We start from the raw sequence: 24774 nt of genomic DNA on the forward strand, positions 1-24774 counted from the left end.
GCTAGTGGAAGGTGTCCCTGCCCATGGCAGGGGGTGGGATGAGATGGTTTTTAAGGTCCCTTCCAACCCAAACCATTCTGGGATTCTGCAGACAATAAGTATTTCTACGGAAGAGGAGGGTTGTGGGCATCTCACAGAATGAACCCACATTTCTTCTTAGTGTGCTCAGTCAGAAATATGATGTGAAAGTAGAATCCTGTTGATTTAAAAGAAATAATGAGGTTTTATGCCTGGCAGTGTTGTGCTATTCATTCCAACGATGTCCTTGCCAGACAGCAGGCCTGGTGGGATGGCTTTTTCTCTATGAGGATAACAGCAAAGTGATATTGCTGAAGACTTGGTGGTCCACTAGAAAAAAGCATTTTTGGCAGATATTTCAATCCCAGATTCTGCTTTTTTCCCCTGCCTATCATTCTCCGCAAGCCACACTGCTTTTTTGTTCTTTTTATCTGCCAAAGAAACATAATTACAGAAACCTTTTCACATAAAGTGTGAGACTGAGAGGTGTTGTGCAGCATTCTTGACTGGTACAGGTTTTTCACTTGCTGGGCCTGGGCCAGGCTGTTCTTGGCTGCTGAACATCTCTGTTCACAGGACAGCATTGATCTGGTCCTCCTCTCTAGTCCAAGATGCTCTAGCACTGGCTTTTCAGAGGGGGTAATATCTCTCAAGATTTGATTATTAGTTACCTTTTGTCCAAATCAGAACATTGTGTTAATTTTCAAACATGTATAAACTTGAAAAAAGTTTTGAACACACAAAGAATATATTTTATCCCAACTTAGTATGGCTATTAATGGTGCAAAGGAAGTCTTGTGAGCAGGGAAAGAGCTAGAAGTGCCTTCAGGGGATTTATTATTAATTGGTAATCCAAAGCAGTGATCTGGTGGATAAAGTGGTGACGGGGATTCCATGGCTTGGGTTCTGCACCTGGATCTCTGCTTATCATGCTGAACAAACCATATTCCCTCACTGTTCTCAGTCCCCTCTACCTGCACTCTGTTTTAATTATTTAAAACAACCCTTGCATATTAAGATGTGTGTCTGTAGTACAGACTGAAGCCCAACACTGAAATTATTTGTAGGTTTTCTTGCTGAGTAAAGTACAATCAGGCTAAGCCAGAGGAGCAGCTCCAGACTTTGGTGCCAAACACCATTGTATAACCCTAAATCATGTCGAACTTTTTTTTTTTTCAATCTCCAAATTCTCTGTTTCTATCCCACCTGGAAAAGATTTCCTGCAGGAGGAACTGAGACAATCTGTTTGGCACTTCATTTGCATTCAAAAGATCTGGTTGTGTAATCCCTGTCCTGCTGAGGCTGCAGTTCCAGGGCTGCACCTTTGTCCGAGGAGTTTCCACGTGTGGGAAGATCCATTTGTACCTCAGCTGTCACCTGAACGTGCTCTGCTCCCACCTCCAAAAATGGCACTCCCAAATGTGTTCTATGCCCTGAAGCACTTCCATTACCCTGAAATGCAATTTATTAAGAGGAGAGATGTTGTGTTGCAGTTGACTTCATGTTAAGTTAACGACACCAGGGAGGATTTTCCGCAGTGTGGATTCCCAAAAATGCACACTTGCAAAACAAAGAGATGAGCAGGAAAGCTGTGTCCTGACTGCTGAGGAGGTGCTTAATCTCCTTTTGGTGTCCATGCATAAGGATTCATCTCCAATGCATATCTGATGTTTAGAAAAGGGATTTTCAGAGCTGGCTAAATGCTGCCCAAGCAAACACAGATGCTGTTTGCATTCTGAACAGGTCCTGAGGGCAGTGAAAAGCCTTCATGGCCCTGCCTGACCTCACCTGGGGCTCCCAACAACTCTATTTAAGTTCAGCTCTGGGCCTTCACTCCCTTTGAGCTATGTTAGGGGAGTTTGGGTTTCTAGTTATGGTCCTGCTTGAGCCAGATTTTCACCTGTGAATTCACTTTCAGGCTGGATCTCTGACCTGCCTCATCACTCCAACAGTGACCAATGATCTGGAGTTTTGACTCAGCCTGGTTACTCCCTCTGGTTTGTCCTGTTTGTTCCTCTTGGGTGCTGTGGGACTGAGCTTTGCCTGGTGAGGCCTTGCCTTTCCAAGTCTGAGAATCCCAAAATCCCAGAATGGTTTGGGTTGGAGAGACCTTAAAGCTCATTCAGTGCCACCCCTGACACCTGCCTCCATCCCAGGTTGCTCCAAGCCTCATCCAGCCTAGCCTTGGACATTTCCAGGGATCCAGGGGCAGCCACAACTTCCCTGGGCACCCTGTGGCAGGGCCTCATCACTCTCAGAGGGAAGGATTCCTTCCCAATATCACATCTATCCCTGCTCTCTGGCAGTGGGAAGCCATTCCCCCTTGTCCTGGCACTCCAAGCCATTGTAAATAGTGATCAGCTCTGCTCTTGCCTCTCTGATGGGGAATGAGGTAGTGCAGAGAATCACTTGGGAGTCAAAGAACATCCCACACTTTCCATCGCTTTTCTCAGGCTTTTTGTGATCAGCCTCCATGGGAATTTGATGTTTTACATGGCTTTTACATTTGTAGCTTGCTGAAATGTTGGGTGGCTGTAAGGCAGCCTGGGTTGGTGACTCTTGGGCTCCCAGACTGCCTGGTGAAGGTGTGACTGCAAGGAAACTTCTTGTCTCTGCACTTCAAGAGGTGACAACATGGGAGGTGTCACTGCAAATCAGATATTCCAGTATCAGTGAGTATTGCAGTCTCCTGTTTAATTTCTCTCTCTCTTTTTTTTTTTCCTGTTTGCAGTCTGATTGTGAGAGTGATGAGGAGCTTTTCATCTTCCAGCGGGACATGCCAAACTTAATTCCAGACCTGTCGGAAGAACTGATGATGTTTTCCCTGGAAGACTCCCAGGAGCAGGTTGGGACTGTTGTGTGTGGGCTGTACTGTCACCCCTCTCTCCTGGCTGTCCCCAGTGTGGGCTGCTGCTGCTGCCTGATTTATTTGACCTGTGGGATGGAAAAGTTTAATCCCCAGTACTGTCTCCCACTAGAAATTAGAACTTTCTTTCTCTTTTTATAGTGACCCTTTAAAGTTTTCTCTGGTTTTGAGATTTTAGACATATTTTGTCCAGTCCCCTGGCATTTTTTATTGACTCTTTACTGTTTTTCTTTCCTGTGGACTAACTAACACCATGCAATCATTTCATCTGTCTAGAAAATTAATTAGGACAGTTCAGAAAGGAGAACAAGTATGAAGTTTACTCTTTGAACAGCTTTTCTGGGATAAAATTATTATATTGTTTCTTCAGTGATTATGATAAATCCATAAAATCACAGAATGGTTTGGGTTGGAATTATGAGCACATTTAAGAAAAAGTAATTTAAAGGACGTTTGGCACTTCCTGAAAAGAAAGTTTCTGGAAACTAAACAGTCTCACTGTTTTCCATGATGGATATGGTGTGGGTTGTTTCCATATGGTGTCTGAGTTGGAGCTCTTGTCTTCCAATCACTTTGTTTTGGTTTATTAGCCACTTCCAGAGCTCAGTGAGATGTGAGTTTCTGCATGTTTGTGCTTTCTCTGTAGCAAACCCAGAAGACAGAAAGACTTTCATGGGAGATCTGGAACGAAGACCTGGAAAGTTTTGACTTTTGGAAAAAAACAGATGGTGCCCAAATCACTGCGAAAGAAGACGTACAAATGATTAAAGATGAGGCTCCTGAACTTGCCAGCCAGACTGAAGGAATGCCAAGCCAAAAGGGAGCTGTTCTTGAAGAGCCTCCTGCAGATTCTACAGATCATCTTGAAGAGGGAGAACTGGGCAGGACACAGGCCAGGGAAAGAGGGAACTCTTGGATTAATCCGGCAGCGTCTGTGGAAGAGCTGTGCAGTAAAAAGGAGAGAAAAAAGCTAATAGAGACAAAGATACTCTCCAAAATCATTCTGAAACCATCCCCAAAGCAGGATGTCAAGCCTCCCTCCCATGACATCAACAACACTCTAGTAAGAGTTGCAAAGGAAGAAATCTCCTCAGCTGAGCATCTTGGAGAAGTGACCCATTTGTCATTGCAGGCGAGTGGCTCCAAAGCAAAGCTTTGGGGAATGCTGCTGGTGGGGTGGGGAGCAGAGTGTAGTGCTTGCACAATCCTACTGCAGCAAGGAACTGAAGTGCCCCATTGTGACACACCACAGGGGTTGTGTGTTGCACAAGTACCAAAAGCTGTCCCAGAGCTGCCAGTGCAAGTCCATACTGTAGGCACAAGCCATGGATCAGCAGCAAGGTCCATGGAACTGTTCAGGGAAGCCACCAGAGCATCTGTCCCTGGGCAGGCAAGGAGTTTTTCAGGTCCCAAGCAGGTTTTGCATTAAAACAGGGAGCTTTCTGGCCTTCCAATGCAGTGCTGGAGGTGAGGAGGTGATCAGAGTTGTTCCTGAAGTCCTAAATCTCATCCACCTAAGGCAGGTGGGATGAGCAGTTCAGTGTTAACTGGGATTTGGCCCAGAGTGGGGAGGTGGTTCTCTTCAATACTGAGTTATAAATCTGCCTGTATTGATTTCTGACTTCATTAGGACTTAATCAGCACAGAACATGACCTGATCTTTCTGTTCAAAGCCTTCCACAGGTCAGAGTACAGATGTTTCCTTTCCCCTTTCATGTATTCACAAAAATGAACTTTTTGATGTTGGAGCTCTTCCAATCCAGGCAAATCATGCAGCTGCTGGGCTGTGAGTTAAATTGTGCTGCATCATTGCAGGGCATCTTTTTCAAGTGGGTCTGGCTTTAATTCCCAGCTCACCTCATAGAATTCAGTTTTTCTGTTAATTCAAGAGGCACTATTTGCCTTTCAGAACCTGTTTGATATCAGTGACTTCAATGAGCTGAAGTCTGATGCTTTTGTGTGAGTTCTGAGACCAGGCTCAGTGTGTTCTCACTTTCATTTGGAAGGTGATTGTTGCTTCTCAGCTCAGCCAGACACCTGAGTTTGTGTCAAGTTGCTAAAACTAATATACAGTTTCTTCTTAATTCCTTTATTCTTGATTATCAGTTAATTTGGATTTTTTTCCCCCTAAGTTCCTTTCTGCATTAGAAATGAAATTGTGCAAACCTTCATTTTCCTCTGGTCCTTCTGGAACTTAAACTAGTGCTGCAGTGTTAGAATAGATCTAATCAAGGTTCAGATTTGTGTGAAGATTATTGCTCAGGATGGAGGGAGAACCTTCTCCTCAACAAGAGGGGCAGATGATGGAGGTTTTACAAGGTGAAACTGCTGGGTTTGGAGGCTGCTTCTGCTTTTTTAAAGGCCATGAGTGGTTGTGTGAAATGCATGTTTGTGGCAGTTGTGTCACTGTCACAACTCACAGCCCCCTTCCTTTTAATGAAACTCGTAAGCACTTCTAATTTCTGATGATGATATTGGTGTGGATACTTTTCGTTAAAACTGCAATTTCAAATAATGATCAGAGGGGAAAGCAATGAGTGGTTTAAATGCATGTGTACTTTCATGGCAGCCTGGTTTTGTACCTGAATTGAGTGTGCCCTCAGCCAGGGCATGTGGGTTCAGAGCAAGGACATGGATGATCCTCTCTTCAGGGTGGGATGAGCAGCTGTGAGATATCATCTGATACTGACTGTACCTAGAGGAGTGGGAATTCACCCTGCTCAGAAGTTGGAGGGGGAGGAAAAGGCTCATCTCAAAGAACTGAAGAGCCACAAGTCCTTCTCTTGTGGGTGGCAGTGAGAAGTTCTCACATTATTCAGGATCAGAGTACATAGGCTTGGCCTTGTATCAGACCACTTTTTAATCTGTTCCACTGTCTCCAGTGATTTTTGTAGCCTGTATCAAAAGGGTTCATGATTCTGAGAGAAAAAGCCTCAGCAGAAGTAGCTGAAGCAGCTGGAGGGATGCTCTGTCTGAAGGGATGTAATAAATCCATTCCTTTCCTTACAGCACTTCCTCTGGAATTGCTGAAAGCAAGCTGGCACTGAAATTAGGGGTGTTCTTTGGGGAGTAAACTTTCCATCACATTTCTGTTGTCTTCTTTCAGAAATGGGATCTAGACAAGAATATTGAGGCGCTGGAGCAGCAGAGAGAGAAAACTCGTGCAGAAGTTCCTTTCTTCCCAGCAGATTATGGTAATATCACTAGCTGAAAGTGCATAAAGATAAATAAAACTCAGGTTCCTGTGTTTAAGTCATCCCCTGCAGCATAATTTTGAATGCTGCAATTAGAGTGGGTTTTTTTAATGCTTCTAAAACATGTTTAATTAACTTCCTTCAAGATTTCATCTATTTTTTTTTAGCCTGAAGCCAGTGTTTCATGGCCTGCCATGGGCAAGACAAGCCAGATGATGATATTATCTTTATCCCTCCCCTTCTGATAAGCTGTAGGAAAAGGGACAGTGTGAAAATGGGGAATATTGGGTGATTCCATGGCAGAAGACCCCAACTGATGCTTATTTTGTTGCTCTTCCATAGAGACCTTCAGGAAGAAGTCTGAAGCTGAGCTCCTGGAGAAGCTGGGAGAGCTGTGTGCCAAGCAGTCCAGGACAGGATCTCCTGTCTGTGGGTGGCCATCAGCCAAGCCTTGCTCCTTCCAGAGACAGCAGGACAATAAGTAGGTCCTTTTCTGTCACATATCCCATAATCCTGGCTGCCAATACGGATACTGGGGAACTCCTGGTCTTCCATAGCAGTATTTCTCTGTAGTTCTGCAGAAAGCTGATATTGGAGTTGAAATACTCAGTCATTCACTGACAAACACCTTGGCATTCCCCATCAACCTTTGTCTAGATCTTTCCAGACACTTGGGATAAATGGGAAAGACAGGAAAACAAGGCTAAGCCAATTATCCTGCTCACCTTTCTTGTCCTCTAGGGTACCAGTTGCTCTTCCTGCTACATCAATATATACAGGATTGTTTTCTGTGGGTATCTGTCAGTGCATCTTGGAGGCTTCTGTGTGAAGGAAGAGCATTTTCAGGCTGTTCAGAGGGAACAACAGAGGAAATAATGAGTGAAAAAGTGGAGGGGAAGGTGGGAAGTACTCTCACAGCCAGAGCAGGGAGGGCCACTAAGATGATTTGCACTTTGTATGCCTGGGAGGATAAAATGGAATTGCCAAAAGAGGCAGAGAGGAAAGGGGGAACCTGTTCTTACTCATTGACACTGAGATGTTAAAAGTTGAGCTCTCTCTGGTGCAGTACCTGCCTGCCTTTTTTCCCCAGAACAATTTGGTGATGTCACATTTTGAGAACTAAATATCCCTCTTCATCCTGCCTGTGATCTATATCCCTGGGGGAAGCTGAATCCTTGAATTTTGATAGTAGGCAGAAGCAGAGTTGGAATCTATGTGGTAGCCAAGCCCAAAGCTCCTTTCTCAGTCCAGTTTTGATCCTAATCCACTCCCTGCAGGATTTCTTGTGTGGATAAGGCAGAGGATGTGCTGAAGTGATGTTTTCTATGTGCAGGGATGTTGCCTTGCTCTCATCTCCACCAAGTTCTCTGAGGATGGGCAGGATGAGACTCCAGTGCCTGCCAGAGCCTGCAACTGTGTACATAGATTTGAGAGATGCTGAGCCCCAGAAGTCAGGGCCATTTCCTCAAGAGGAGCAAAGGTAAATCCTCCTTCATTGGGGATGAGAAATAAGTAACAAAAAGTGAGAAACTTAAACCTTTCTGAATCTCATTCTTGTGAAATGCAGCCTTGAAAATGTTCTTTCACACCTCTGTCATAAGAAGAAACCTTGCAGTTAATAAACAGCTAATAGATAATAAACAGGTAGTACATTTTGATCTAGTTGCTTGAATCTTTCTTTTTTTTTATTTGCTAAAATAATAGTGTGAAGAACTCTCCATAACACCTGGAGATCTTTCCTGGAAGTCTCTCTCCTTTTTTTCCTCATTTTCTAAATTTGCATTCTAGAAATGGCCAAGAGCCAACACTCAGTTGGAACAAGGCTAATTAATATTGTCTGATTGTTTCAGTGCAAGTGACAGCTCCTCTGAAGAAGAAGAGACTGTGACAATTAAGGATGAAGCAGAAAGGAGAATGTAAGATTCCTTACCAGGTTCAAGTGATACAATGTTCATTTTTTCTGGAACGAAAATAATTGCTGTAAGTGATCAGAGTGAAAGTTTGTGTACTTAAATATCTCCATTCCTGGTCTTCACAGCAAAAAAAATCAAACGAAACCAAACCACCCAGTAATGAAAGTGCTGCAGTGTGGCCCCAGGAGGTCACTCTTGTCCTGTTGCATGGTAAAGCTACCAAAGCTAGAAAACAGTTGTTGATCCTTGAGGCAATATTTGCACCTGTCCAGCTGCTTGGGACAGCTCAAAACAAAACCAGAGGTGCCCTGGGGGCTGGGAAATGTGACTCTTTCTCCAGACCTGTGTGAGTGACGCTAGAACTGTGTTTGACATGACTCAGAACCAAACATTGGAAATGTTGTAGGGAGTTGACTCAGACAAACCTTTATTTTTTTAAAAAATAAAATAGGCTAGAATGGATAGAGATTTAAAGACAATATTAGCTACACTATATGGGCAGGGATGCTCTCAATTCTCCTTAACTGGAGGGGAAAGGGAAAAGAGTGTGATGGGTGGAATTCACCCAACTGTAAATTCCTCAACAGAGATGTGAAACTTTTGTTGCCAAACTCAGGGTTTGATTCATATCCATCACTTATAAGACATTTGTTTGATGTGAAGCAGAGATGTCAAGTTTAACCCTCTACCTGCATTCATGCTCTGGATTCCATTTGGAATTCTGCAGCCTGGAAGTTCAAACCACAGCAGTGCAGGGGACAAACAGAACATGTCTGGTTGTGCCAGCCAATTACATTTCTTTGAATGGTTTGGGAGAAGAGATGATTTGACAAGGAACAGAGCCCAAGCAATGTCATTTAGAACATCTAATCCAAACCCAGTAAAAAGCAGGGACGAGGTGGTGCCTGGGGAACCTCCCTGGCATTGATCCAAGTTCAGCAGTTCCATCGGTGTAAAATCTGCAGCTATGGAGAGCAGAGCTTGGATTTTGAGTCACCTTAATGTTGCTAAAGAACATGCATAAATGAAATGCCTGGCAAATGTTGCTCAGTTCTGTTTGTAAGTAAGAAATCCTCTTGGTCTCAGCAGGGCAGGATTCTGATCTCATTCACAAGGGGCAAATCCAGTTTCATTCTTACCTGGAAGGAATTATTAAACAGGAATTATTTTCCTGTACATGCAGATTATGTCATGACATTCCACTATCACAGTAATTTGCTTGACAGTTTAGCAGTCTCATTGAGGAGATTAAGCCAAACACTAGAAAATTCTAACAATTATTAGAAAAACCTTTTCTTTACATATTTGAACCCCATCCCCTGTATCCAAAGGGGACAAAAATCCGTAGGCTCTGCTTTCCATGCCAACAATACATTTGTTCAGGGCTCTTCTGGTAGGTGTTTGTGTTGTGCCTGAGTGCAGAAGAGGTAAATGAATTGCCAGGAAGATCAATTTTGTGTTCTGGCTCTGTGGAGGTTTGTGTGACCTGAGTGCTGGTGCTGCTGTTACCCACAGTTATCATTCCTGTAGATGCCCAGTCCTTGTCTTGAGCTGTCACTCATATCAGGAGTTCCTCAGAGATTGTGTTTATTCGTATAATGCTTTATCTTGATTAAATCAGGTTTTTATTTCCTTTGCAGGAGGAATTGCTCAGGGAAATGCCTGTTACTACAACAACTCCGAGCAGCCCGGAAGGAGGCCTTGGAGCTTCTTCATAAAACATCTGTTCCAGCTGAAAAGCTGCATCCAGAAAGGCTGGAAAACAGAGGTTCCTCTAATATAAGTCAAAACCAACCTTGTGAAGTGAGGCAAGAGACAAATGAGGTGGTTCCCAGGAAACTGATGAGATTGGAACCAGAGAAGATAAGTTCCCCCTTGTCAAGCTGTGGGGCCAATGGAGCTGCCACAGAAAAAGAGAACAAAATGGAGGCTGAGAAGGTCCAAAATGCAGGAAATGCTCCAGAGTGTCCTCTAACTACAACAGAATTACCAAGGTATCTCACAAGAAAAGTCACCAGTAGGTTTGACTGTGGCCTCTCTAACTGTCTAGGATTAAAGAGCATTGCTTACTTGGGCTGTGAGTTGAGGCAAAAGAGTGTTGGTTTTGTTACCTGGAACGAACAACAGTCCTGGCAGCTACTGCTGGAAGGTTTAGGGGCAGCCTCAGTGGGGCTTGGGATTAGATGAGCTATGGCACTTCTGACATTGTAAATGGAGCCTTTTTCTTTAGCTTTTATTCTATAGAAGAGGAGGAATAACACAGTATTGATCTCCTTTAGGAACAGCAGCACTGGGATTTCCTAAGCACAGCTTCCTAGAAAATAGGTCTGGAAGGGTCAGTCTCCCTGTGCCAATAAAGAGTGAGGTAAAACCTAATCTCTCTTGGCAGATATTTATAGAACTTGTTCTTGAAATCCTCAGTGGTGAGGATTCCTTGACTCCCAGGTAGTACATTTTCCTGCTTAATTATCCTTACAGTTGTAAAGCTTTTCATTAAGTCTAATTTAAATTATCCTCTCTCCAATTTAAGTCTTTTTTCTGTTGTGTTCCCAGAAGGAATGGAAAACAGTTTATTCTGTTTCTCAGTATAAAACACCTTTTACAAACTGGAAGATGTATCAGTCTCTCCTGGTAACTTTTTCTTCCCAAGCAAAGGAATTCTGACTCTGCCACCAAGTAAACTGCAAGATCTTGGAATTACAAAGTACACCCGTGAGGAATGCCACAGGAATATCTTGGAAGGCTTTGAAAACTAGAAATCAGGGTGATATCAGTTGAGGAAATTACAGAGTTGTTTGTACCTCTGCCTCCCTGGGCTTAGCTTAATGCAGTGTATTCTGCAGAAGGTCTAATTTTAAAGTGAAATCAGGTGGTTGCCTTGTGCACCTGCCCAACTATTTGGGAGAGCTCCATTATGCTGCCTTTTCAAAGGTTATATCCTGCTATTTTCAGAGTGAAATTTAACATTCTGACTTTGACATATGAGCCCTGGAAAGAATTAGGATCTGCCTGCTCTGGAGACTATTACTGTGTCACAGTTAAACACTTGCCTGCCCTGCCACTTAGACACCTCAGCTCCTGTGTACTTGCTTGAAATGGCAGATGGTTGCTTGCTGGGATTTTTCCCTGTGGAATTCCTGACATTAAGCTCCTTGCTTCCATCAGGAATACTAAACTCCATTTTGGTTACCTGTTAGCCTGCCACAGAGATGGCAGCCGATGGCTTGGCAAGAATCTGGGTTATTTATTGTCTCTGAGTAATAACCCAATGGTTTTAACTGCTTTTAGTTTCTCTCTTGCTGTTCTAATCATTGCTGGGGCACCTGGGCCTGGAAGAATTCAGAAGAAATTGAACTTTGTGTTTGCCATGGAAATGGCAGATGAAATCTTTCTGCAGGCACCTAAATGTAGGAAGATGGGAGGTCTTGGGGTCAGGGGAAACTTATCTCTGTCCTATCCTATAGCAGATAGGAAAGAAAATGGGGTTAGACTGGGAATTTGGGTGTGGAGATGGGGAATGACATATCACAAACACATCTCTGCTTAAAGGAGTTTTGATCTCCAGATACATCATCACCACGTATCAGAAGTTGGATCTCTACTCCTTTTCTTTGAGATTTTTTTCTTCTTAGAGAGATGATTTCATCCACTGCCAAGTTCTTGTGTCCCCCCACAAACACCGAAATTGCTTTCTAAATCTGTTTTAGCCTTTCATGTCATGATTCCCCCTCAAGTGTGTGGTATAAATACGAGAAAAAAAGAAACGCAACCAGATGAACAAGAGGCTCTTTCTCCCAAGTGAAAAGCTTAATCTGTGTATTTTTCAGGAGAGAAGGAAGTGAAAGAGAGCTATCCCAAAAGGAAGAGGAGATGAAAGAGAGGCAGAGGAGATGCAGATTGCAGGAGCAGCTGGAGCAGTGGCAGCCTCAGCACTCGGTGTGGGGGAAGCAGCCCATGGCAGAGAACACCCCGGTGCTGTTCCACATGGTCAGTGGCTCAGGGTAGGCTGGGCCTGGCAGGATGTCCCTGCCATGGGCAACTGGGGGCAAAAAGTCATTTTCATTGAATTATTTCCAATCTGTTTGTTATGGAACACCATTACCTGGTGAGAGGAGCAGTCCTACAGGTCTTCTCTCACACTTGCCTGCGCAGGCAGAGCTCCCCAAGCAGCTGCCCTCCAGTTCTGACCTGTCAGGGTATGCAGGAGCTGAAGTCAGTGGCCTCAGTGTCATCTACTTCACAGAAGCCAGAGTCTCCCACATGATTTTTCATCACTTTTTCTAAAAAGTGAAATATTTGTACTGTCTCTGCCAAGTCCTGTCTTGTCTGCCCCCAGCATCTTTGTAGTTCACTTTTGTGGGTAGATTTTGAGGATTGTGGGTTTCATAATAAGTTTTCCTCCTGATTAAGGGAGTATGAAATTATCCTGATTTTTCCCAAAGCCTAAATATGGCTTGGAGGACCTGGCTGTTGTTTCTCCTCAGAAGATTTATCTCTGTCCATGCTCTTGGTGGAGGGGCTGGAATGAGATGATCTTTAAGGTCACTCCCAACCCAACCCATTCCATGATTCTATGATATGCAGTCCTACTTCATCCATAATTTTGCTGAACACAAGGCCAGCTGAGAAAATAAAAGGGGGATGAGAAACTCCAGAATTTATCCATGAATGCACCCTAATGATTAATTTGGGCTAAGGCCAATAACAGAGCTCTTCTGTACACAAGTCAAAAGACTTCACAGCCCTAGATTTGGGGCTGGACCATTCAGGTTTGTTTTGTAAATTGATTACTGTGTTTGTGGAGATTTGAAAGCTCATTTCATTTAACACTGGAATAATCAGTGAAGAGGAGTGAAGGACTAGCAAACTACCAGCTGAGTTTCCCTCTGCCAGCCTGCTTGGACAAGGACAGCCCAGTGCCCAGAGCTCTGCTTTGGAGGTGTAAACGCTGTGCATCCTTTGCATTTGCTCCTCCCTGGCTGCTGGCAGGTACCACCCACTTCCAGTTAGCCCTGATTAAGATGCAGACACTTTCTCCTCAGAAATCCACGTGAGCCTTGCTCTCTCCTTCCTGACAATGCACGAGGCAATGCAGAATTACCCTGGGTTTGGTCATTTCCCATACTTGCTGTGCTGATGCCAATAAAATGAGGATGAGCTTGGGGACATGCTTTGTCTTGAGCACAGCTCAGGGTGGATCTGGGCTGGAGCTGAGGGGTAAATGTGCCCCTGAGAGATGGGATGATGTTCCAGATATGGCAGCAGGGACATGGGCATTGCTCACCAGCCCAGCCTTCTGCTACCAGTGCCAAAAAGAGGGACAGGGACTTGTTATACAGTGACAGGGTAAGGGACAGGGGTTTTAACCTGCCAGAGGGCAGGGTTAGATGGGATACTGGGGAGAAATCCTTCCCTGGGAGGGTGATGAGGCCCTGGCACAGGGTGCCCACAGAAGCTGTGGCTGCTCCTGGATTTCTGGAAGTGTCCAAGGCCAGGCTGGAGCACCCTGGTCTAGTGGAAGATGTCCCTGCCCCTGATCTTTATGGTCCTTCCCACCCAAACCATTCCATGGTTCCAAACTAAATGCCAGCCTGCTCCAGGGGAACCTGCCTGACCTCCCAAGGCACTGTCGGGAAAAGCAAATCAGCACAACTCATAATAACCTTATTGTCTGGGCAACTCTGCTTTTAGTTCTTATTCAAAAATATTCATTATTAAAATTAAGAATAAAAAATGTATCAACATCATCTATCAAATACAACAGTCCTTTATAAGATTACTTGAAATCTGCCTTGATAGCAGCATTTTTCTTTGAATTTGAACAGGGTTTTCTTTTCTTTCTTTTTTTTCTGAACAGAGACAGAAAACCTTGACTGTTTTGACATTTAAAACTAAAACCCCCTGTAATTTGGCAGCAATGTCTCAGTGAAAATATCTAATATCTATATATAAACATGTATATTCAAAGAACAAGCCCCAGTGTTTGACGGAGTAGCACACTTTCAAATTTGTTTTGTAAGTCCTTTGTTTTGGCAGTGATAGATGTTCAGATCTGGAACACTTGTCATAGTTTCCAGAATTCCTCTGACCATTTATAATGTACATAAATAATTGACTTGAATAATAATCAGAAGGAAAGTTTAGAAACTCTGCAATTACTGTAGCTGAGGTGCTGGGAAAGACTGGCAAAGGAAATATAAAAAGCTGCATTAGGGTTACATTAGAGTTCTTGTCTAAAATGTAAAAGCAGATTTAATGTGCTGTCTCCTTTTTCTTAACCCAGTTCAGTCAAACTCTGTCCTCAGCTTCACTCTGAGAGTCAGGGTTGGGGAGAACAGTTTGGAAACAGTGCAGGTAACTTGGGAGACTGAGAATTAACTTTCAGGAGCACTTCAGCTGCTAAAGAAGGGGCTGAGATCAGTGGATTTTCAAGACATGCAGGTGCCAATTCCCTGGGAAATCAGTGAGTTCGTTCGAAGAATTCTGCCTGCCAAGTCCATGTCTTTAGGTGTCTGAGTACTTGGGCAGTCTGGCCCACCTCTTAGTTTTAAAAATAATGCAGGGAAGAACCTGATTGTTTTAATGCTTGTTTGGCTTTGCTTTTTATTTCCTTCTCCCCTCCACCACCCAAACTTCCAGTGAAATTCAAGACTGGCATGAATTGATCCCTTCTGAAATTGGGCTCTTTAACCACATTTTAACCTCTGGATCTGGTTCAGGACTGATGTAAGCAGCTAGAGTTCTGTCAAAGCCAGCAGAGTAGTGCTGCGATTCTTGCTGTAGGGTCAGGATGAATTAATAGTTTAGAGGAGCAACACAGGGTTTGTTTCAGTGTTTGAGCAGTGTTACTGATGAGGGAGACAGAAGGAATGCTCACAGTATGTAAAGCAGTTAAATGGAGGATGTAAAATGAAATGGGTTTGATCTGTCCCTTCATTCATCTTGTTTATTATGATAAGTAACTTAGGGCTGATGTTGTTTTCCAATCACATTCCCATTAGCTGGGATCCAGATAATAGTGGTGACTTTTGCCAGGCTGAGAACTGAGCTTTATGTCAGGAGCAGCACAAGCAGTTTGCTCTAAGGGTCAAAGGATCCCAGAGTGGTTTGGGTTGGAAGGACCATAAAGCTCATCCAGTTCCCCTTCCCCAGTTCACCTTCCACTAGCCCAGGCTGCTCCAAGCCCTGTCCAACCTGGCCTTGGACACTTCCACGGATCCAGGGGCAGCCACAGCTCCTCTGGGCACCCTGTGCCAGGGCCTCACCATCCTCACAGGGAACAATTCCTTACCAAAATCCCATCTATCCCTGCCCTCTGGCAGTGGGAAGCCTCTGGGAAGACAAAGCAGGAGCTGCAGATGAGAGCAAGGCAGGCAGGGCAGTCCTCACCATCAAGGAGGGCAGTCCCACAGTGCCACAGTCCCACAGCCCCCGAAGAGCAGCAGAGCAGCCCCAGTGAGGGTGGCCAGTTGGGAAATGTGTGAGAATGAGGAAGGTCCAAGGTCAAGGGCAGAAAGCCAGGGCAGGGACAAGACACAGAGTCAGCCCAGTGAGCACCCAGGGAGTCTGGAGTGATGAAACTGGGCTGAGATGGAGCCACAAAGTCAGAGCAGGGGCAGTGCAGGTGAGGGAGGTGAGGCCAGGCAGAGGTAGAGCTGCACTGCAGCTTGTCCAGGATCAAGAGAAATGGCACTGCTGAAAAAGCAGCTGCACAGAGCTCCTTTCCCAGCAGCCCCATTGATGCCTTAAATCACTAGTAAAAAATTTTTGAGACACAGACACACAGTATAGGAAAGGGGTTTTACCTTGGTTTAATAGGATCCCAGATGCACACCGACAAAAAAGCCCCAATGATATCCCCCGTATACAATTTATGGACAGCCTAGATTAGAATACTTATCTAAAAGTCTCCAATAAGAAGTGTAACAAATGAAGTAATTGCCCCCTTATTAAAATTACCTCCCCCCAAAAAGATGACTACTTAGTTTACAAAAAACATGTCTCAGTGATGGGGGCCCTGTTCAAGGTTGTGCGTCATGCTTTTGAGATTGTGGGGATGTTTCGTCTTCCCCAAAGGATTCTGAGCAGGGCAAGGGTACTAGGGTGATAAACATGTAGGGTTAAGATACAGGGAGCAAAAAGTACAGGAATGGGGAAGGGTAAAAGGATATATATAAAGGATATATATAAAGAGAGTATAAAAGTAAAATAAAAGGACAAAAACCCATCAGGCATCACCATGTGAAGTGACACACCTGAGCTTGTGTCACACCTGGCCTTGAACACTGCAGCCAAACCCCTGCATGGCCCTGCCACTTCCCGTCCAGCCCTGGAATTCATTCAACACAAAACTAGAATTTAGCTTGTATTCATCTCTTTTATTACTGGGACAAAGTAGGTGTTTTCAGCAGGGCTTCAGCTTGATTCTTCATTTCTTGCTTTATCATGATATGGCAGAACAAGATAATGTTGTTGGAGAGCTATTAAGAACCACCTTGTAACCAACCCTTCTAAATACTGTTTTATCTCCTTTCCACAGCCAGTGTGGTTGGGAAATGAATGTGTTGACTCATAGTGAGGCATCTCATTTTTCTTGGCATTCACAATCACTTTGGCTAACCTTGTATTAGTAATTGTATTACCATGATCCTCGTCTCATTGCAGCTTAGCCTTACAGCTGCCTTACAAAACAAAAACATCTAGGCACAACAGAGTCATTCTACCTTAACAAATAGATGATGTGGGTATTTTCCTTTCCATCTTGTAAACACAGGCTCCATCACCTTTTTGTCAAAATCAGCAGGTTCTTCATGTTAACATACCCTTGACTCAGCTTGCTGGTGTCAGGTAGAATTCTCAACCGCAAGATTTCCTACTTGCATTCCCACGAAATTACCAATACATTATGGTCGAAACCTTCCTCGCCCTTTTATGGCCTTGTTCTCTCTTTGATCTGATATTTCTTTAGGGGAAGATCCCTGACAAAATCCATATTTACCATCAAGAGTGGTGCTGAAGTGCTGTACGTTCTGCTTCTGGGACAGTTAGCCTGCATCAGCACAGCCTGACTGAAAGTAGGGATTGATTTCCAAAACTTGTACAAGTATTTTTAGTTCAGTTACTGGCCCCAAAAGTTATTTTTAAGTAGGAGGTGCCTTGATCTGCAAATTGTCAGTGAAATGCTTTTGATTCTTTACCTGTCTTCCTTAAATAGGTGCCTGTGATTGCCATTGCTGTTCCATGGCTGTTTTGATCTTTTTAAGGCAAGAGTGCTGACATCAACACTGGAAATTGCCCTTTTCTTCCATCTTTGGGTTGTTCAAGGACATTGTAGATCCCAGGATCCCAACCCAGCACTTCACCAGCTGGACCAGGGCGCTTGGGCACCTCCCCAGCTCCACTGGAGCTGCTCACATGGCTGCACTGAGGTGATGGCCTCAGCACTATTTAAAAATACACCACTTTTCTTGCTGGGTGGAAAATGCATAAAGGAAAAGGACTGTAAAAAAGCAAAATTAATGTCTCAGCATAAAGAATGGACAAAGGCCTGATCAACCACTCATGAAGGAATAGGTTTTGTGCCACTTCCTTACAGAAATGCCAATTTATCCCCCAAAATGTGGTGCAATACATTTGATTAGAGAAGTTGACGAAACCTATAAAATCTTTTTTACAATTATAATGATTTTGTGACCCAGTAGTTGAACTTTCCTTTATTACTCCAAAGGTGATCCTGGTAGTACAAATCACCTGTGACCAAATGTTTTCATTGACAGTGGACCAAGGCAACTCCATCTCTGTGAATGTAATTAAACCAGCATTGAGCCTATACTATTATTTTAATATAGCTTAGAAAAACCCTGTTAATTGTAAAAATCACCAGATACTTCCTACACTGATATTTTTTCGGACACCAGAGCTGAGTTTGGGTTGTGCTTGGCTCCAGGTGCTCTCCCTGCTGGGCCGATGCCAAGGTTGTGGCCAGCAGTGCTGTGCCCAACAGCCACCAGATGGCCCCTGAATTCCTCCTTTTTTTTCCCCTGCCAGGCATTTAATGAGTTCCTGAAACAAGATTAAAATCTCTTCTACTTAATGAACCCACTGCCTCGACTCAAGAAAGGCTTAAAAATAAACTAAGGCAATTAGAGATGGAGTTAAACTTAGCACACAGAGACAGAAGGCCAAGATTCCTGTTTGTGCCACCAGTCCAGCACACAGCATTTGGAATAGATGGAAGATCCCAAGGAAATGTTTTTCTAGCATGGGTGGCTGTCAGCTGGCACAGAGCCTGTGTTTCTGGCCTCCTCTTCATCTTCCCACATGGTGCCAGGGAAAGCAAATGGGGGGATTTGCTGGCACAGCACTTTGCTGGAGTAGCTGCTTCCTGCTGTCCCTGGCTGCAGGCACAGATCCCAGGAGCAGAGGATCAGGATGGCATGGATCTGATCTAAGGATTTGTCTTAATATGCAAGCAGAGGGTCTAGACCTACATGTCTCTGTTATAAACAACTCCCTCCACACAGGAGGAGTTTGTTCTCTGTATTCCCAGAGTCAGGAATGCTGCACTTCCATAACAATACCAGGCACTCTCAGGCAGGTTGTACCTCACATCCTGGTGGCTCCTGTCCCCAGTTCTGCTCACACACCCAGAGCAGGTCCAACAGCCACACAGTAAAGCTGTTTTGATAGGCTTTGGCTGCTTTAAGAGGTTTTTCAGCCAAATTACTGTAGAAATGCTCAGAACCAGAAAATTCACCTGTGCTGAATGCAACAGGATCACCAAAAAGCCTTGGAGAACCTTCCATGTATGCCTGGACCCTGATGGTTCCCAGGGGCTCCACTTCTGTGCATTTTCCAGCTGAGGAAGGAATTGAAGAGCCAGGGCTTTACAGAGCAACGAGTTCTTCCAGTGCTGTTTCTGTGACTGGAGTTCAAAAAGGCCCCAGGATAAAGTGAGATATTTAATCCTTTATATTCCTCGGCATATCTTGGAAGTGATTAAAATGAGTTCAGGCTTATTCCTCAATACATTCCTGCCTGAGTCTGACAGATGGGAACATTCGCTGCTGTTGCTTAAGGGAAAGGTTAATACAAGGAAAAGGAGCAGAGTTTCCAGGATTTCATGCATGAACTTGCTGCCAGTAGAGGTCCTGAATACTCCTCCATTCACATCAGCAGGATGTTCACATTAAACTTGAAGACAATAATGTAAAATATCCATGGGCTAAATTCTATTTCTCATCTAGGACAGGGCAGGAAGACACAAAACTATCTCTGGGCTTTTTGCCTCCTCAGGTCCTGCTCTGTGCCAGGCCCTGTGCTGGCTTTGCAGTGGTTAGGAACAAGTGCCAGTCACGTTTAATTACACACAGAAACATTTTCTGCCGTGATTCTCTCTCTTGGAATCAAACTAGAATTCCCAACTCCTGGCCTCACCTCGGGGTTGTGTTCACTGATGCTATTTGTAGATGAAAGGAGGCTGAACCTAACCCTCTATTTTTCCAAGGGGATGTACAGGCTTGCCTGTGAAAGGAACTGCAGGATTTGAATTGCATTCCTGGTTTTCCTCATGCCTTCCTGTTCAGCACTGGCTTAGGCTGGGCTCGTGTTCCAAATCTCAGCACACAGGGGATAAGCTTGGTCACAACTTGTAAACACATTATGCCACAAATACTCATTATGGGGCATTATTCTCAGTGGCAGGGAATGGAATTCAGGGCTTTATCTGAGATTATGGAGTGGAAGAATCGTGCAGTTATTTTTATTTTGCAAACACAGAGCTCTGGCCAGCTCTGTGCCAAGCACCTAGAGTTCCCACAAGCTTCAGGGAACACTGTAAGCACTTGCAGTTCTCAGGATCACAGAGCCCTAAATTCACAGGTGTGAAGGGTTGTCTCAGTTGAGGGAAGAGCCTGTGACAAACTGGACACACTCCATTTTAACTGGAAGCTGATAGTTGGTAAAAACACTTTAAAACTTAAAAAACACTGTAAAAAAACCACTTTAGCTCTGCTAAAACTTCCTGATAAAGCAGCTGTGCAGAGTTTCCTCCCTCAGGCCCTTAGTTTTCCTTTATTTCAATGGGGATTTCCATGGACTGTCAGGGGAAATACATGCAAAGATAAATAGATGGGAAGACTACAAAAAATGAGGCTTTCCCCAAGTTGATAAATGCATGGTGAATCATAAAACCAATCCCAGAACGGTTTGGGTCGCAAAGGACTTTCAAGATCATTTCATTCCAGCCCCCTGCCCTGGGCAGGGAACAGGGAATCCTTGGAATATCCAAGTAGAGCCATTTCTGTAGGATTTAAAGCCAGTTGAAAGCATGTGCCAAATGCCAGCCTAGATTTCAGATGCCTGAGGACCAATTCCATGTTCTGCCCCAGCATTTCCAAGTGACCACATACAATTCCCTTCCCTCCTGAGGGTCTGGAGGTGGTGGCACATTTTATTGGTGAGGCAGGTTGGAATCCTTTGAAGAACAAGTCGTGGGAGATGCAGATAAGATTGTGCTGAGGGGATTTAGAGGCCACAACACTTTCAGGAGCAGGAAAGGGAACAGAGGTTAATTTTGAAAGTTTGTTTATAATTTTCCACTTTTCCTCTTCAGAGCACTTTACAGCCTTTTGATAATTAATCCAGCTAGACAGGGACTAGGATAAGGAAATATTATCCTCACTTTACAGTTCCACAGAGAAATACTTCATTCCAGAGCCAGGACTGAGGCACAAGTTTCTGATTCCCAGCCTTGTGCTCACATGAAATGTGTAAGTAATTAAACTTCCTTTACTCATTTCAGCTGCTTCTCATTAACCAGGAGTATAAACTCATTAGAGGAGGAACTTTTTGTTACATGTGCTCAGAACACCAGCACAATGAGGCTGGGAATCCTTCTGAGCCTCTCCAAGTGTTACTGGAGTGTAAACATCAATCATGGAAAAGGCACTTCTCATTTTTAATGATTATGTCTCAGAAAGCAAACAAACTCAAATAGTGTAACTTCGATTTAAATTTCAGTGCGCTTTTCAGGTCATTCTTTATTTGAGTTGAGCCTTTGTCAGAAAATTTTCCCACTTTTGAAAAATAAAAGAGAAATTGTATGTAAAAAAAGCTGTTTGTTACCAGTTATTTGAATGAGTTTTTAGCTGCATTCCAACTTGTTGGATTCTGGACTAGAAATCCTTTGATCCTGTGTGATCCACAGCATCTGTCTGCTAACACATCCTAGGGACCACATCCTTGCCTCCCATGGAAGAGGCTTTATCCACATCTTTGATAGATGAGCCATTAACTCCACTGAAGCAGCTGAGAATTCCCTTAGTGCAGTTAAGAGGTTTTATTCTTCATTCCCAAGACTAAGAATAATTGTCCAGAGCAAGAAAACTTTCAGCAAAGACATTTTCTTTATTATTATTATATTTTTAACTTAAACTCCCATGATCTGGAGTGCCCTAAGTGAATTGAAAACTATGGAGATCAGAGCAAATAATGCTCCATTACCCAACTCCCTGAATCCCTGCAATCTCCCTTTGGCAGAGTTATCTGCTTTGCAGGATCATAACTCCTCCATTTGAGCAATCTGAGGCTCAGTCCACATCAGAAATTTCAATCCCATCTTGCCCCCATCGTGTTTTTCAGATCCATAACCCCAGCATGATACTCAGAAAGGTAGTGGTGCCACAGAGAGTGACTGGAGCACAGAAATGCATTTACAGAAAGGCCTTTCAGACCACTGACATCAGTTGTACTCTCCTGTTTGTCTTTAGAAGTTAACTTCCTAATTCCAGAGTGTTCTGCCAGTCGTATGCAGGAAATGCAGATCTCTCCTCATTCTCACCCATTGCTCCCACTTTGCAGTGATAAAGCAGTTCTTTGAATGGTTTCAGGGTTTATTCCACGCTTTAATGTGGAGTTTCAAATCATCTAACAGATGGCATTGTCATCATTTTTCCTTTCCTACAGAATGAAAATGAACAAACACTTGACATTTCCAATATGTCTTCATGTAATGCAAGAATTTTTAGAAGCTGTGGAATAGTGATAATCTGCTTTGCCTTAGATGGCCAGAATTGGTAAATGTGTCCTAAAAATCCTACATTTGCCACGTGACTGTATGGAAAATAGGGACATAACCACACAATCAGTATGGTTATGTCTTGTACCACGAGCTCTGTCCATGGAAAAGTGGGAACATGGAATACCAGAGCAGCTGTGGAATGAGAGGGGAAGGTTCATTAGAGAAATTAGCTCGAGCTGCTCCAGCACTCAGAAATCAGCTCACATTTACAAACCCACAGCAGATGCATCGTTTGGCAAAAGAGTTCTGCAGTCAGTAATTTGCCATTCATCAGGGATTGCCTCTTAAATCTGGGATCCAAGCTAGGGTGCAGATGACATAGAAGGATAAATTTAGACAGGGCTGAAAACAATTATTTTGATTAAACCTCCAGCCAATAAGAGTGAGTCTTCCTATTCCTCCCCTTCCCCCTCACTCACCCCTGTGTGGTAAAGGAGGAAGAGATTATGTTTGACTTCTGCTGCTTTTCCATGCAGGGGGTGTTTGGATGGAGCTTTTGCTGCTGCAGAGCCTGTTCAATGGGGTAGGGAGGGCATTTGGATGGAATTTGATGCCTTGCTTCTATGTGAGTGTTGGAAAAGGTGCTGGAAGGGAAACTGAAGTTTTATTTACCTGAAAAGGAGAGACTGTACCCATTAAAGTAAAAAATTGGTTTTTCCTTGGCCTATCCTGCCCCTGGGGCAACCCCTCAGACTGGGTGAGCTGATTCTGCTGGAAAATCTTTGTGGAATTGTTGCCTGGCTCCTAAACTTCTCCTTGGTCATTCCAGCCTCTCACAGCTTTGACAATGTTTCCCAGTCTTAGGAACTCTTTGTCCAATCAAACATGAAGGAGTAGGAAGAGTAATGCCAACTACTCTTTTCAAAAACATCCACAAAGGCATCAATTAACCACTTTGAGCTGTTTTACTAGAAATAAAATGTTACTCTTGGCTGACACTCTTGTGTCCACTAAGCTTTGGCTTGGTGTCATCATAAACAGCTCTGGTTTAAAATAATAATATGGAGGTAAAATGCCACCTTTTTCTGAGTGTTTGTAGAGGGGCCTTCACATTCCAGGGGTTTTTATGAGTTGTAGTTTCCTTTGGGATGATCAGGGTTTGGGTTGGAGGGATCATCCCATTCCACCCCATGCCATGGGCAGGGACACCTTCCACTGTCCCAGGTTGCTCCAAGCCCCATCCAGCCTGGCCTTGGACACTTGCAGGGATCCAGTGGCAGCCACAGCTTCCCTGGGCAACCTGTGCCAGGGCCTCACCACCCTCACAGGGAACAATTCCTTCCCAATATCCCATCTATCCCTGCCTCCTTCAGCCTAAGGCCATTGTGCCCCTGTTTGTGTAAATTCACTGCCACTGCAGGCTGGGTTATGCAGCTGTCCTGAAGTTGTCTTGCAATTTCTTTTTCCTCATTTCACTGTGGTGTGGATTTGGGCAGAGGTCACTTGTTGGCTGTTCCTCCTTGCACTGTTGTTATGTTAAAAAGGGAAAAAAAAGGCCAGAGCTGGAGATGGAAGGGTGCTGGAACTTGTAATGATGTAAACTAAAATTGCAAAATAAAATAGCAAGAGTTTGGGAAGAGGAAATTTTATCTTATTTACTCTGTGGTAATTGTTGGCACTTGACTACAATCAGCTGCAAGCCTGTCTCTGACTGACAGCACAATTCCAGCCAGAGCACCCAAAAATAGCCCAGCATTTGAGTAATTTTAGGCTTTTTATAACTTCATATTGTCACAAATAAAAGCCAGTGTAATGTGGATAAATTGAACTCTCCTCATATGTAGACTGGGGTAAATGGGGCAATGTTAAAGTAAAAGTGGGAAGCCATACCCAGAAAGCACCAGTTGTATCTTACATCAGCCATTCTTGCCCAGAATTAAACAGGATTTGCTCCTTTTTTGTTCATTAGCCTTAATATTTCAGAAATTATTCAAGTTCTACACTTAGATTCTTGCTGGGGTGAGGAAGCTGGCAGAGGGCAGAGAGGGAATGTCCAGCCTTCATCAACACCTCACTCAGAACTTTAACAAGTAAATTTTTTATCTGATCTTCGTCAGAAAACCTGCTGCTGGGCCAAGGGAATTTGGAATAGTTGGAAATTTCCTGCTGAAACATTAGTTATGGATCCTGGTTTTATCATTAGCATTAAATTGCCTCCTCTCATTGATCCCCACACCCTTGTTGAGGAAGAAAGACTCAGTTCTCCAACACAGGATATAGGAGAAGTTCACCTTTTCCTGGTGGTCCCAGAGCTTCTCCTAAGGCCTCTTCCTCAGGGGGTTTCAGTGGTGGTGGTGATTTACAGGACTACAGCAACATTCATTAATACAAATCTGCAGCATCACACACGTTTGCATGGCTATTTGCCTTTATCACTAAATGCAGTTTTTATTTGGTACCAAAATGCTGGGTGACACAGTAGAGCTGCTTGTTGGATTTTATTCGTTTTATGCCTTATTAAACCATTTTAAGAAGTTGTCTGTTTTGAGGACTGGCACAAAAGTCAAGCTACATTAGCTTGTCAAGTGGATTAGTCATGAAACACCTTTGTGGACATTTTAATTCAGAATTAAAGTGGCTGTAATTGGATTTAGCTTACTTTGCTTTCAGAGTAAATTCAGGTAAATCAAATTAAGACTCATTCAGTGTAGAGGTATGGGCAGAAATCCTCACTCTGGGCTACAGGAAGCAACTGAAAGCATG

At 43.8% G+C, this 24774-nt stretch overlaps 1 protein-coding gene across 7 annotated transcripts in view; it reads left to right on the top strand.

Annotated features, from left to right (window-relative positions):
* The window catches only part of DNAAF8 (dynein axonemal assembly factor 8), an 89009-nt gene that overhangs the window by 2951 nt on the left and 61284 nt on the right, over nt 1–24774 (top strand). For all 7 annotated transcript variants that reach the window (XM_085075083.1, XM_085075084.1, XM_085075085.1 and 4 more), the window contains 8 exons: nt 2750–2863; nt 3531–4016; nt 5991–6078; nt 6421–6559; nt 7412–7558; nt 7929–7994; nt 9632–9985; nt 11819–11978. In XM_085075083.1, the coding sequence (XP_084931209.1) occupies nt 2750–2863; nt 3531–4016; nt 5991–6078; nt 6421–6559; nt 7412–7558; nt 7929–7994; nt 9632–9985; nt 11819–11978 (1554 nt within the window). The remainder of the gene's footprint in view (nt 1–2749; nt 2864–3530; nt 4017–5990; nt 6079–6420; nt 6560–7411; nt 7559–7928; nt 7995–9631; nt 9986–11818; nt 11979–24774) is intronic.

Source organism: Lichenostomus cassidix, chromosome 14 (genome assembly GCF_008360975.1).
Source record: "Lichenostomus cassidix isolate B80296 chromosome 14, HeHo_3.0, whole genome shotgun sequence".
NCBI lineage: Eukaryota > Metazoa > Chordata > Aves > Passeriformes > Meliphagidae > Lichenostomus > Lichenostomus cassidix.